At 34.4% G+C, this 15,476-nt stretch overlaps 1 protein-coding gene across 3 annotated transcripts in view; it reads left to right on the forward strand.

The window, feature by feature from the left end:
- The window catches only part of LOC145737944 (putative nuclear hormone receptor HR3), a 49,772-nt gene that overhangs the window by 15,805 nt on the left and 18,491 nt on the right, over positions 1–15,476 (forward strand). The window contains exon 3 of one of the 3 annotated variants that reach the window (XM_081992792.1): positions 3,084–3,446. The exons of the other annotated variants lie outside the window; for them this stretch is intronic. Within the exon in view, the coding sequence (XP_081848918.1) occupies positions 3,350–3,446 (97 nt within the window). The 5' untranslated portion in view covers positions 3,084–3,349. The remainder of the gene's footprint in view (positions 1–3,083; positions 3,447–15,476) is intronic. 3 annotated transcript variants of the gene reach the window in all.

The raw sequence follows: 15,476 nt of genomic DNA on the forward strand, positions 1-15,476 counted from the left end.
GTTTTTAGAGCAAATTTTAAGTTAAAACTGTAAAAAACAAAAATAGTAAACTTGAAAATAGACTGGTCGGTCAAATTTAAAGTTTTCAACTTGAAAATTGACTTAATTCAATAAAACAGGTGAAGGCCTGGACAAAGTTTGAAAAATCTTTCGTTAAAACAATTGAAAGAAATTTTGAAAATTTCAACGTTTCGACCACCATCATCAAGGCCTAATTATCAAATTTGAATGTTGACTTAACAGGCAGAGTTTAAGACGAGCAGTTGAAGGACTAAACAAATTTTGAAAAACCCAACGTTTCGTCCATCAGTCAGGCCATCATCGGGGCGAAAAAACTTCATAAAAAACCGAGACCTGCGCCTATGCCGTACAGCTTTCTACTTTGTACAGAGAGCCCGAATGTGGTGGACTGGTGGATTTGTTTGGATCAGTTATCTGCAAGACATCGTCGCGTAACTGTCGCTCGTGTAAACGTAGCCTTAAGGCGTAAGCGGAAAGGTGAATGAACGCGCGTAGTAAACGCGCTTAACCGTCCGGTTAAATTTAACCGCGCGTCGATAATTCGGCTCTTAATTATTGTTATGGAATCGAGACGGTTTCAGGTTAAATGCGTTGTGGTTTGTGACTTGGTGATTGTTTTGTGATTTGATTTTAGTGATCGAATTTTTTGGATTATTTTTTTTATTAATCCAGGTTTGTTTTCTGTTTTTTTTTTTAAATAAATAAATAAAATTATTGAGTGGCAATTTGATGTATTTTTTTTTGTACCGGAGGCCAAATTTTTAGAAAGAAAACATTTTGAAAGTTTTATTACAAGTTAAGACAAAAAATAAAAAATTTTGAATGAAATTATTTCAAAATATTTTAAAATAATGAAATCGTCAAAGTTGTTGATGAAATCGACAATTTCAGTCACATTTTCAATTTTTATGATTTAAATTAGTAAATTTTTCTCAAACGTTAAATTTGCAATCAATAAAAACTATGATTTCAGCATTTAAATTTTAGCAATGAAATAGACAATTTCATTATTTTCAATTATCTATTAAATTGTCACTCTATAATATTTTATATATTAATGTTTCATGGTAGATCCGTTATTAATTCAGTTTTATTCAGGAAAAATACTGAACAAGTATTAACTACAGTAAAATTAAGTAAGTCTTTAATTTCAACAATTATGATACAAAATTTAAGATTTACTTGAAACTGAGCTTTGTGTGTAGTTAAAGCGACACCTAGCGACCAATCTGATCCCTAAACAACCTACCTCAACCTAATTTAACTTAATCCCCTTCGAATATCATTCCATTACCAGGAAATGTTATGTGATACTGCCCGGTGTTATATTAATACATTGTTTGATAATGCGAGTTGCTATATGTATATTCAAAACCAAACTAAATTGCAATCACGTCACAGTGGGGAGAATATTTGCGTTGTTTCGATAGTTTGGAAAATGGTCAAACAATTACAGGAAACAGCCAAAATATGAAAAACTATCCTAACTGACTCACCCTGTATTTTACGAGACATCAAAATACAGGGCGGTTCAGTGATAATCGAGGGGAATTTCGATTGTTGCGTCATTCTATTGTACTGTGATTTTATCATACTAAAGAAAACTCGGTGGAAAACATTCTAACGTGCAGTTTTCTCGACGTCAACAAACCGGCAACTAATCAATACGGAAAATGCGCCCTAAAAGCCCTTTAAAGGGTACAAACGACAGTATATTCCCTTTCTTTTCATGTAAAATGCCTTGTGATGGGAAAATACATTGTTTAAAAGAATCAAAACTACTTTTTTTGGTAATTTTCCAAATCAAAAACCTTGAAAAACGATTTGACAGAGAAGTTTTTAATTTTTTAAACAGTCAAGTTTAGTAGCAACTTTTCAAGTCAATTATAAGTCACGCTTGAAGCGAGCTCTAGAAACATGAAAATTGACTTGATAATCAAGTTGTAAGCTTGTACGACAAGTTTTCAACATCGCAGACTTGGCCGGCACGTTCTCCAGATCTAAATCTTTTGGATTATTTTTAATGAGTTTTCTAATTTCTGAGCTTAAATTATTAGAGAGGAATGGAAATTTTAGTTCACGTGACCACTATAACACACAGATTTCTGATCAACTGTCAACAATTCTGAATTGCACAAGTTGGCAACACGGACTGTCAATTCTTCTTCTTTACAATTTTTCGGGCCCAAAATACCAACCAGTTTCAAATAAATCATGATTATATATCTAGATTATCAATTTCAATGGTAAATTAACGCGATTGACACACATTTACTCGGTTTTTTTTGCAGTATTAGCCAGCTACCTTGAAAAGTTCATTAACCAGCAAAGTTTGTTATTTTTTTCGGTTTTGCAACCTGCGCAACGTTGCAACATCGAAAGGGAAAGCGACATTTTTAATATGAAAACGTTTGGTTCAATTGCGTTAATTTAATGTTTTTTTCTTGCTTTTTGGACATTTTTATTGGTAAATTGACCGACAATGTGGCAACACTGTTTCCATATATCTACTTAGCTCTAAAATTAGCAGAATAATATATGGTATAAAAAAAGAGTTTCTATACTAAAAATCAAACCAAAAGCGGGTGACATATGACATCACAGTCAAATTACAGGGTTGTAAAAATGTGTAAAAACCATCTTTTTCCCAGAGGTCTTTTTAAAGCCTTTACACCGGAAATTTCTTAGATATGGCAACACAGCGTAATGCAGTCACATTTGACATTTGTGACGTTATGGCAATTTCGTTTGATTTTCACTTTAGATGGTTTGCAGAAAGAGCCTGGCTGGTCTGATGATGGCTCAGTCCGAAACTTTCAATATACCAAAAAGCAGAATTGACTGACGTAATAATATACAGGGTGTCACATTTGAATTCATTGGCAACTTACTTAATTCTTTGATATTTTTGAGAATCTTCTAGATTTGACAAAACGAGAAAATTGAAGAACTAGATTATAGTAAAATAAAGATCCAGCTTCACCATAACCTAAAAAAAACTGAATAAATAACGGTTCTACACGACCATTAACCTAAATTTTAACCGAAATTTTGGTGTTTAGGTCGTTTAATGGCGAGACGCAAACCAAAGAAGCCATTTCTTCGTTTAGCATGAAGCAATGGAAGATTTACTGCTTCAAACGTAGCAAAAACAAGTGCCATCAAATATGACAGGAGTGGTGGAAGTGGGTTAGAAAGCATTTTTCTCAGTGTACATCATTTGTTGACTAATTGTTAGTTTTGTTTTTTTTTTAGTGTAAATTAAGTGTACTATAAGTGTATAGTGTAGTGTATCAGTGACCCTCAAAGAAACCGAGAAAAACTTAATATGTTTGAAATGTGGAATAATGTGGCCACCAAGTTGGAGTTGCAACAAGTACAGATACAGTCGCAGCAACCTCACACTTCGAGCGGATCCATTAAAGGTAATTTTTTGAATGACAGCTGTCATTTTTCTGTACGTTTATAGTTTCATGTCTGAGTGACACTGAGTCAAAAATTTCAGTACGATCCGTCAAGTAGTTTGGGAGATATGGCTACTTAAGTAACATTAGTTCCTAACTTGTGTACCATCAAGACTATCATCAATTGTACAAATTCCAGTTACGTACCACAGTGACAGATGTCAAATTATTCATCAGTTCAGTACAGTTCTAGCATCATGTCTGAGTGACACCTGTCAAAAATTTCAGTGTTCCGTTGTTATAATCCGTGGATTATTTTGGGAGATATGGCAACTCTAGAGGTCTAAGTGCCTAACTTCTGTAAGAAAGTGACAGCTGTCAAACTTTTGTACCGTTATCGCCTAAGTTTGGATTGTAAAAAATTTAAGTACAATTTAGTGGCTATTAAAATCTATTTTTTTTTTTTTGAGAAAACTTACATTGTTGCCACACTAATTCGAGACAGTAACGATGTGGCAACGTCGCTTCCGCGCAAGACGATAATCAATCAAAACGCGCTCTTATTGGTCGTGGTTCTTTCATACAATAGACCCGATTTTAAAGTAATTCCGATGGATGTAACGGTTTAGTCCGAAATTTGTTCTGAGGTTAATCAACCTGTAAAAGCTCGACGGTTTTGCACAGTTATTCGATTTTTTTTATAGCTCGATGGTATTTTCAGTCGATTTATTTCGGTGATAATTTTTCTTAGAAATTGGTTGTCATCGTTTTGCTGTAGTTTCTCTATAAAACTGAACTAAAAAAATGCGTCTTAGTGAGTTCACCCTGTATAGTATAAATACGAAAAAAATTGTTTGGAGCTACTCTGTAGCAATAATAAAAATATCTCCTGTGTTATTAAGATTTACCAAAAAAATTGGTTTGTTTTTTTTTTGCGTTTTGTTTTCTCTTTTTTCTTAATCTTTTTCTTTTTTTCTCGGTTTTTTATTATTTACGTCCTTCTGTTTTTTGTTTATTTTTAATTTATTAATATACAATATATGTTTATATATATATATATAAACAATTTTTATTTTCGATAGAAAAAAGGCTATCGACCACTTGGTCTTTCTGCCTATGTTTACAATGGGATTTTTTTATGGTTTTAGTATACATGTTAACTTTTTTCTAATTATTTACAATTTATTTACAAAAAAAAAAAAAAGTAGGGTGGCAGTGGGAAATTTATTAATATTTTTTCTTTTATTTTTGTTTTGTTATATCACTTTTTTGTTTCCTTCCTCTGTCCCTTTTTGAAATAGTTTTTCTTCTGTTCGTTTATCTGTTTTTTGTGCTTTTTTGTTTCTTGAACGTAAAATTCAATTTAAGTTTGTTTTATTTTAAGGTTGTCAGCTGTCATGTGTCAAAAACAACTTGAATTAATTGCTCTGTTCATTAAAGTGCTTTAAGCCACATTTCCGTGGAACCCAATCACCAAACGATCGTAGTTTTTGGTTTGTCAACTGTCGGCTGTCAAAATTTCCACAAATTTTCGAAAAAAAGAGTACGCCACTGTATTCCACATGCACTTTGTATGTATTGTGTGTGTTTCTTTATAGCTTTATCGGTTTTTAAGGAGCGTTGAACTCGTCGATGGAAAATGGGTCAGTAAGATAATAAACACTTTGTATATTACATCGCGAAGATTACGTTTTACAACGACTTTACACGTGTGTGAAATGTTGATGGATCACTATTAGGCGCTGTTGTCAGATTGATTAACATTTACAAAGAAAAACAAGCAATTTTACACGACTTACTACCGGCGTTTTTTACGTAACGCTGGCAACAGCGCAACCGTAAATTATTTACAGAAATTCAGAGAAACTGCGTTTTTTTTTTTAATTCAGTCCGATTGGGGGTAGTTCCGTTATATGAAGAGTTTAAAAAAGTGTTATACCGCGACTGTCAACTGTCAAAAAAAAAACAATACTTGGATTGCTTGTTATCTATCTGAAAAATATAAGGCTGATTAAGTCACGTTACTTTTGATAACTCAACTCGTTGACACTTGACGGCTGTCAAATCTTGCATGGTGCTAGTCTATTCCAACACCGTCAACTGTCCAAAAGAATCACGATGATCACGTGACTCGTTCCAGACAAACTGACTTGTTACCAGAATGGAGTTCTAATCGAAAAGTGTTGCTTTACTCGGCTTGATAACAGCTGACAGCTGATATATTTAACAGGACCAGAGTGGCACATTCTGTCAATTGTCATTGTCCAAAATTAGTTTCTAAAATATTCTGGAACATAGTGTCACGAAGGAAATAAATCAAATTTAGTATTCGAGCCAGTACGGCTCTGTCAGTGAATTGTCATTAATAAAAATTTTATGAAACACTGTAGTAGGTTCACACTAAAAAAAATCAGGACCGTACCGCAAATAGTTCATAATGTTTAATAAACTGGCAACATTGCCCCCTACAATTCAATTAGTAGCAAACACGTTTCGTCTCAAATTAGTTACATCATCAACCGCTCAGCAAGTCAATGCAGAAAACGACTACGTTTCATCCGGTCTAAGTAACTCTTAAGTTATTACTTAATAATGCATAAATTGCAGTTAATGGTTACCTTCAGCAGGCTGCGTTTACATCAGATGATTTAAGAGGAATTTTTCTGAAAGTGAGGTTAAGTGAAGTCACTATTACCAGTAGTATTTACACAGTAATGTACTGGAATTGGTACACTTAGAATATTTTAAAAAAATAAGTATGATTCTAAAAACCATGAAGGACTTAACGTACAACGAAGATTTTGGGTTTTGTTATTCCACAGACAGTTTTCCTAATAATTCAACGCAAAAACCACTACGGTACCACTTGTGGTTCCCGAGTGATAAAATTTTAATGAGAATGATGTTGTTTGATTGAAATTGATTGCTTCAAAGTGCATTATTGGTTCGATCCGCGCCACTTGCGGTTCTAAAGCTGGCGCAATCGAACCACATGGTTCTGGTACCACCAAGTACACGAAAGAACCCGAATTGGTTGGTTTTTTCGTGAAGGTTCTCGCTCTTGGCACTCGTTATGGTATTGAAAGTCAATCGAGTGATGCGTCATCATCAAAACTTTGCCGATCACGGTTCAAGTGAGTTTGTTTTCAATGATTTTTGTGTAATTTCACCTTAACGGTGGCCGACAGATTAATTCGATTTTAAACGAGTTTTTTTTTTTCTGCGGCTAATACAGAATGCTAAACAGTCGTTGCATAGAAACCGTTGATGACGTTATTTTTCAATGTTGTAATGGAATTTGTCGTTACGATTGCTCCATTTTATTGGAGTCGTTGACCAAATTTCGTCTTATTGTTCAGGAAAAACAGAATATTGGGAAATAAATAGCCGATATAGACTGTAAACACCTTATTACCCAATAAGACTCTCTTAAATTGCGTTTTCAGTTTTTTGTTTAATTTCAACCCTGTGAAAACTATGAAAGACTCTGTCGTAGACTGTGCTGCTTGGATATCTTAATACTGTAAGTTTTCTTAACAATTCAACGTAAAAATGACGTTTCTATCTCTTTTAGTTCCTGAGATATTGAAATTAGTCTTCCAACATGCCTTTTTGAGCCTGTTTGTTGCATTTTCGCAGTTCCGACCCTGTAAAAACCACGAAAGACTACAATGAGAACGGTGATTTTTGGATACGTTAATCCTGTATGTTTTCTTATCAATTCAACGTAAAAATGACGTTTCTATCTCATGTAGTTCCTGAGATATTGAAATTAGTCTTTCAACATGCCTTTTTGAGCCTGTTTGCTCCATTTTCGCAGTTTCGACCCTGTGAAAACCACAAAAGACTACATCGGTGATTTTTGGATACGTTAATCCTGGATGTTTTCCTAACTAATTAAACGCAAAAATGACGTTTCTATCTCTTTTAGTTACCGAGATATTGATTCACAGCGGTACAACCGAGGAAATGTAGCAAATAGACTGAAATGACACGTAAAAAGACGAATAGCAATATCTCGGGAACTAACACAGATAGAGACGTCATTTTTGCGTTGAATTACTAGGAATACTTTCAGGAATACCATATCCAAAAATCACCGTTCTCATTATAGTCTTTAGTGGTTTTTACAGGGTCGGAACTGCGAAAATGCAACAAACAGACTCAAAAAGGCATGTTGAAAGACAAATTTCAATATCTCAGGATCTACAGGAGATAGAAACGTCATTTTTGCGTTGAATTACTAGGAATACTTTCAGGAATAACATATCCAAAAAATCACAGTTTTCCATTGAATCCTTCATAGTTTTCACAGAATGGAAAAGCAAGGAATGCAAAAAACAAGCTCAAAAAAGCATGTTGAAAGAAAAAATTGAATATTTCAAGATCTAAAAGAGATAAAGATGTCATTTTTGCGTTGAATTACTCAGAAAACTCTCGCCTACACAATTAGTAGGGTTAGGTTAACGAATTCAAGCAATTTCAATCAAAATTTGGTATTTTTTCGTGTCACGCACATCTCCATTTACGGTCAATTGCAACGGTGTGCAATCGCGCCAAAAATTCCTAATAAAATCATAACAACAAATAATAAAAACGAATCGACTGCGAACCAGATGTCCTTGGTACGAGTCTTTCAACTTGTGACCCACTTTTGCCGGCCGCACCACTAGCGCACCGAGCGGCAAACCAAACAGTCAAGCAAAACCATCTTAAACAAGCGTTTCTCGTGTTGGCCGCTTCGCACGATTATCTTGGATTGTGTCATAAGACGCACAGTGGCGTAGCTGTGCGAATTTCCTGCCAAAGACCTACAAACCTAACCTAAGTTTTCTTGGTTTCAGGTAAGACTGCATTTACACTGACCCACTGTACCGCCGAAACTGTAAGTAGGCTTGATTTGGGTGTGATCCAACCCAAAACAACCACACAACTTTACTTTAAGAAAAAAGTCAGAAAGAAGAAGGGAGGAACCCAAATTTGAACACAACTTCATAAATCTAGAAACTTCTAGAAGAAAATAAAGCTTCTAGAACCTTTCCAGATATCTAAGTTACTTCATAGTCTACTATAAAGCTTCAGTACACTTCTGACAGTCTACTAGAATTGTTTTTACGCAACAGAACTGTTTGGAAACCTCTAGAATAAGCCTATAGAAGTTGTTTTACTATTTTATAGTCTACTTTAAGGCTTCATTTCAATTCTGACAGTATTTTAGAACTATTTTGACTCAAAATAACCTTCTAGCAAGCAAGATAACAGTTTGAAAACCTCTAGAATAGACCTCAAAGCTTCTAGAAGTTTTTCAGATGTTTTTTCGACTTCTTCAGACATTTAAACTACTTGATACTCTACTGTAAAGATTTAGTACACTTCCGACTGTCTTCTAGAACTGTTTTGTGGTAAAAGAACCTTTCTGAACAGTTTGATTTTTGGATATGTTATTCCTAAAAGTATTCCTAGTAATTTTGATGGCAAAATATCTACCAAAACCAAAAAAACTAACTTGAAGTCTTAAAATTTGCTTTCAAGTAAATTTTGACAGTTTTAAGGTGAATTTCTGAGTCTAGAAATTTAGAAATGCTAAAAAACGTCTGGGAAGTTTCTAGACCTATTCTAGAAGTTTCCAAATTGTTCAAGAGGTTCATTTGTCTCAAAACAATTTTAGAAGACTGTCAAAAGTAGACTAATAGTCTGCTGTAAAGCTTTAGTCCACTTTTGACAGTCTTCTAAAATTGTTTTGACACAAAAGAACAGTTTGGAAACTTCTAGAATAAATCTAGAAGCTTCCCAGACGTTTTTTGGCTTTTCCAGATCTCTAGAATTCAAATTCACCTTAAAACTGTCAAAATTTACTTGAAAGCAAATTTGAAGACTTCAAGTCAGTTTTTTGGGTTTTGGTGGATATTTTGCCATCATCAGGGATCTCCTTTGAATCCATAGACACTGAGTAGGTTTACACCGTTTGTAGTGAATTGAACGTGTTCTTTTTCCATTGTAACTGACCTAAAGTGTATGAAAATACATACACGACGATCCGGATATTACATAAATAACGGTTGAGTCGTCTAGACTAGACGATCAAACCTAAACGGGAACAAACGTAACTAAAAATACATTTTGTACAATTTACGCAGATTAATTTATTTTGTAAACATCATACTCGGGATTGTTTGACCTTAGGATGGTCATTAACCGACCTTCGTGTAATCTCGATTTGAAAAATTCATTCTATTGTATAATCGTGTCACGTTGTTTTGTTGAATTGCTCTGGCAGAGATTTGAGAATTTTTCTGAAGAAAACTAGTTGACTAATGACTGTCATTTTTTTTACCATATCATGTCTCAGGTATAGGCAATATGCAGAAAAATTTTCATAAATGACAGTTGCATGACAGGGTCGTACAGTCCCAAAATCCAATGTAGTGTCAGGGGAGCAGAAGCGTCACTTTTGGTAAAATCAAAATTTGAGAATTTCTCTGGAAAAATCCAGTTAACTGATGACTGTCATTTTTTTACCATATCATGTCTCAGGTATAGGCAATATGCAGAAAAATTTTCATAAATGACAGTTGCATGACAGGGTCGTACAGTCCCAAAATCCAATGTAGTGTCAGGGGAGCAGAAGCGTCACTTTTGGTAAAATCAAAATTTGAGAATTTCTCTGGAAAAATCCAGTTAACTGATGACTGTCATTTTTTTACCATATCATGTCTCAGGTATAGGCAATATGCAGAAAAATTTTCATAAATGACAGTTGCATGACAGGGTCGTACAGTCCCAAAATCCAATGTAGTATCAGGGGAGCACAAGCGTCACTTTTGGTAAAATCAAAATTTGAGAATTTCTCTGGAAAAATCCAGTTGACAGAGCAGACTTTGTTCTTATGAATGTGGAGAAAGTAATGATAATGATAATGATGACGCAGCTAATGAAAACGATGATGATAATGATGATATTGATGACGACAATAATGATTACGATGATGACGTTGACAATAACAAACTATCTTCTTAAATCAATGCAATTCAGCAACACCTGGCAACAATGACCTAATTGAGCATCCTTCTTCAACTCTGTCTCATCCATATTTAAAAGTGCAGAGAAGAGAGACAAAGACAGACAATTATTGATGTGCATTGTTGTCAGATTTTGCAATTAAACGCTAATTATAGACTATGATGCGTTTCGTGTACATACCTACTACGTATAAATAGATATCAAAACAGTCTCGTGTGTAAGAGATTAACGGGTTGCACATAAGTAAGTGAATAATGCGATTGTTTGCGTGCAACGCTTAAGAATCCATCGATTACGTACTAAACCAGTGGCGTACCAGTTTATTTTACCTTAAAAACGCAGAAAAACGTTTTAAAACAGCAACTCAATTTGTACTCATCTGGAATATGCCCCAGAATAGTTCTAGAATTTTTAGAGCAAGAAAGTTCTAGATGACAAGTTTGACTTTTATAGAAAGTGCTTATAACTTTAAAAAAGCTTTCCAAAAACCTATTTTTACGTAATTATACAATTGAAGTTCTTTTAGAAGCTTTCCAGAAGGTTCTTCTAGAGTTAACACTAAACGACTTGGTGAAGTGTCTGAATTAATAAAATTCCTCTAATTTAAAACCTTTAAAAATCCCACTAACTGTTCTAAAATCCCTAAAAAACTCAAATCTATCAACTCTCAATAAATTCAAAGCTCTAGAGCCTTCTAGGGCCAATCTAGAGCCTTGCAGATCTTCACTTGACCATAAAATCTTTCTAGAAGCAAATTATGGACTATAAAGCATTCTACAAGCTTTAAAAAACATAGTTTGAAGATCTGCACTAATTGAAGAACACTCATTAAAGATCCAGAGTCTTCCAGGACCTAGAAGCTTCTAGAATAACTCACTAAATGACAGTTTAGTAAAGTAAATGTCAAAAAAACCCAAATCTGCTAACTGGATTAGGCAGATTTTGGATGTATTCTAGAGCCTTCTAGGTCAATTCTACAGCTTCCCAAACTGTTTCAGAAACTTTTTTTTGCTTCAAAACAGTTCTTGGAAGCATGAACACAGCCTTTCAAGTCAGTTTTCAGACTAATTAATACAAGACTTAAAATATGCCTTTTAAGTTAGTTTTTATGGATTACAGAGTACTTCCAAGTCTCTAGTCCTAAAAATTGATTTCAAACTCAAGAAAATGTCTTGAAAAATATTATTTGTCTTTTAAACCTTAAAAATTCGCCTTTAATTGCGAGAGAGTTTCAGGTTATTTGCAGCGTTGCCAGTGGTTTTTTCACTACTTTTCCATCGGAATTTTTATGAAAAGTGTTGCCTTCCTATGACTTTTACTACAGTAACATTAAATCTTCACTTTGTAACCAACCATCTTTCAATTTTTTTTTGTCTCTGTCACTCTCATACATTTCACCGTATAATTGGAACAAGAAGAGAAAAAAAAGTCACTTTCCAAATTAGTTATTTTGGTGGACATATTTGGTAAATTGATGGACCTTGATAGGTTGATGGTTGCTAGTGCAGCTACTTTCGGTGGGTTTTTGGGGTTGTTTTACTGGAATTTTCACCTTTTCCACCATCAAACTATAAAAGCACATTACGTAAATACGAAAAAACTTTCACCAGTACGTAAAGTTGTTAACATTTCATTTCGCAACTGTTCTGTAGATTCCCTCGAGTCATTCAAGACAACTTTCTTTCCAAGGCTCGAAAATCCTGCATCATTTATTATAATTCCCTCGACGTGTGCTTGTAAAAAATCTACTGGGTGTAATTAATTTCAAATTACGTAAGTCTCATGAGTGTTATAGATCTGGTCAGTGATTAGCTTGTTGGCCCAAAAACCAATCAAATCAGCGATATTACCATCACGTGACTTTTTTTTTATATGAATATTCAAGTGAAATTTAGTGGTAACTAAGTGGCAAACACAGAAACAACACCCAACCAAAATACTGTAAAACATTTTTTTGGTAAAGTTTCTTTAGAAGACAGTCAGTGAGAGGCAGTTGATTTACCCTTAAAACAGTCAAAAATATAGGAACAAACTACTTTTAATAAAGATTTTGATGTAAAAACTTATAGATGAAGTGATTGACAGTTTTTGATCTAACTCCCCTGAATGTCTAATCAATTAGAGACCTTTCTCTAATTTACACTTTTGCTGTAACTCCTCAAAAAACTACGTTCTATTGAATGGACAAAGATTTTCTACTACACTCTGTATATTCCCCATTATTTCTGTTAAAATCATTTGTTTACAGTGTGGAGTAGCTGAAAGCGGAAAATGTATTATTTTAAGGCGCTTCTTCGTCGCAACGGGATATTTTGTTTACATCCACCACACTGCAAGCCAAACGAACTACAACGTTGCCAAATTGATTTACCGTTAGTCTCAAGCAAAAAAACCTGAAAATTTTCCTTAGAATCTAGTTGTTTTGAAGAAAAATCTAAAATATGGCAACAGCGCTCCAAAACTTTAACCTAAACCAAATCAAGAAGAAGAAGGATGTGATTAAATTACTATTTTCTTTTTTAAAGAGTTTTTTGAGGCTTTTGAAGCTCTACAACCTAGAATAACCTACAAAATGACATTTGAGTGTAAAAACTCTTCTGGAAAGACCTTAGAAATAGATTCAATTTTAAGCACATCAAGTGTAAGAAAAACCAAATCTGCGAAACTGTGTGAGGCAGACAAGCTCTAGATGAGATATACATTCTAGTGCCTTCCAGGCCTTTTCTAGATCTTTTTCCAACAATTCTAAAAGGTTCCTTTGAGTCAAAACTAGTTTAGATGTCTGTAAAGCTTTTAGAAGTTGCTGGATCATCAATAACATTTATTCACCTTACATAAACCAGTGAGATTGCTTTGAAGACCTCTAGAAACGTTCCTAATCTATGAAAGGGTACAATAATCTTCTGAGGGCGTTCTAGAAGAGTTTTTTAGCGAAATGGTGTTACAGAAACTTCTCAAAAGCTCTAGATTGCTCCTAGCAGCTTCTATAACCGACAAAATGACATTTGAGTGTAAAAACTCTTCTGGAAAGACCTTAGAAATAGATTAAATTTTAAGCACATCAAGTGTAAGAAAAACCAAATCTGCGAAACTGTGTGAAGCAGACAAGCTCTAGATGAGATATACATTCTAGTGCCTTCCAGGCCTTTTCTAGATCTTTTTCCAACAATACTAAAAGGTTCCTTTGTCTGAAAAACTTCTAGAAGCTTCTAAATAATCCAGAACAAAATCCTTTAAGTTTTCTTTTGATAGTCTATGAAAGAAGACTTAATAATCTTCCGGAGACGTTCTAGAAGAATTTTTACGGGAAATGATGATATAGGCACTGGAATGCTCTAGATTGGATCTAGAAAGTTTTATAGTCTAGAATGACATGTGAGAAAATGACAGTTAAGTGTCAAAAAAACCAAATCTGTTGCTAGCTGTTTTTTCTATTCTGATAATTTGAATGAAAATTTCATAGACGTGGCAACGTTGTCGTAAGCAAACGCGGTGCATTGACCCAACTAGCCAGCTAGTCTCAGTGACCTACTTACCGAAATATTACGTGTATGTGCCGCTATATCGGCTTAGATCCGATGTCCGTGAGTGTTTTATGGGACTGTTACATGCTTTACGTGTTTCGATTTTTTTCTTAAAGGCGTTCGTACACGTCTGGGCTGTTTGGTGTAACGGACCGTTCGTTACCGGCTTTTAATTACCATTTTAAAGAGACAAACGTCAATTATTGCGGTACATTTCACAAAAGGGAATTAAGTCGCGCAGGCCGAGGAAATTCTTATAACGCAAAAATGCATTTTTGGAAACAAGTGAAAATTTGCGTGTTTTTTGTTTTGCCTACATTCTCAATTGTCTGTGAATGTTTCTCGTTTCCGTGCACCTGTCGTGGGGCACTGGCAACTAATTTTGGCTCCAAAAACATCAGAACCAGCCACATATTTAGTTGTTTTGTTTTTCTCAAATTACGAGAATGAATACATACTCTAACAGGAAAAAATCAATATCTTGGAAACTAAACGAGATAAAAATGTCATTTTTGCGTTGATTTGCTAAGAATACTGTCAGGAAAAACATATCACAGTCATACATTAAGTCCTTCATGGTTTTCACAGAGTAGAAATCAAGCAAATAGGCTAGAAAGGCACTTAAACAGAATTAAATCAAGATCTTAGGAACTAAACTAGATAGAGACGTCATTTTTGCGTTGAATTGCTAAGAATACTGTCAGGAATAATAATAAAATAAGCTATCCAATGATATAAAGTAGTCCCGTGCGATAAACGAGAAAAATCGACTTGAAACTTGCTGCTGGTTAGTGGAATTTCCGACACGATGGTGAAGGAGAACTGGCTTATCTAAGTCTAAGTAAACCGTTTTACTTATAAGGTTTTGACAGCTCTCACTTCAAAATGACATCATTAGTTTCAAGCAAGGCATGACATTTCTAGTTTTGGCAGTTTTGATAATTTATCTCTTAAAATGTACTCTGTTGCATAAAAGTCAAGTTATATCAAAATTTTCAAGATTAGCAACATTTCTAACAATTTTCACAAAATTGACGTAGCTGTCAAAAGGTGTCAAGTAACACCGGTTAGACACGTCAAAACTGTCAATAATCACTCAATACTCCATAGAGCTGTAAATCACAATTTTGTAAAGCTGAATCAGTTGCAATTTATAGCTTAATGGAGCTGTCCAACTAGTTTTCATCATTTTCAGTTGTAACGTACGTCATTAGTATCACGTGACACTCACTCGTTGCTTTGACCCTAAATTACTTCCTTATGTGACAAGTTACGTCAAAACGTCATAGAAAACAAAAGATGGGGCAGATGTTAAGCTTTCGAAATCCACATCCACTCTGACTGGTCTGAACGGTTGCTATTATTCAAAATGTGTTAATAAAACGTCAATTAAAATTTTTATTTGCAGACGTTAACCATTTCCACTGCCAGAAATTTCGGTGTGTAGGCCTATTATGCGGCAGTTTTTCAATTTTATTAAGTGTCAATGACTCCGGCCGAATTCGGA

Source organism: Ips typographus, linkage group LG14 (genome assembly GCF_016097725.1).
Source record: "Ips typographus isolate SLU linkage group LG14, UJ_Ityp_2.0, whole genome shotgun sequence".
Classification (NCBI taxonomy): Eukaryota; Metazoa; Arthropoda; class Insecta; order Coleoptera; family Curculionidae; genus Ips; species Ips typographus.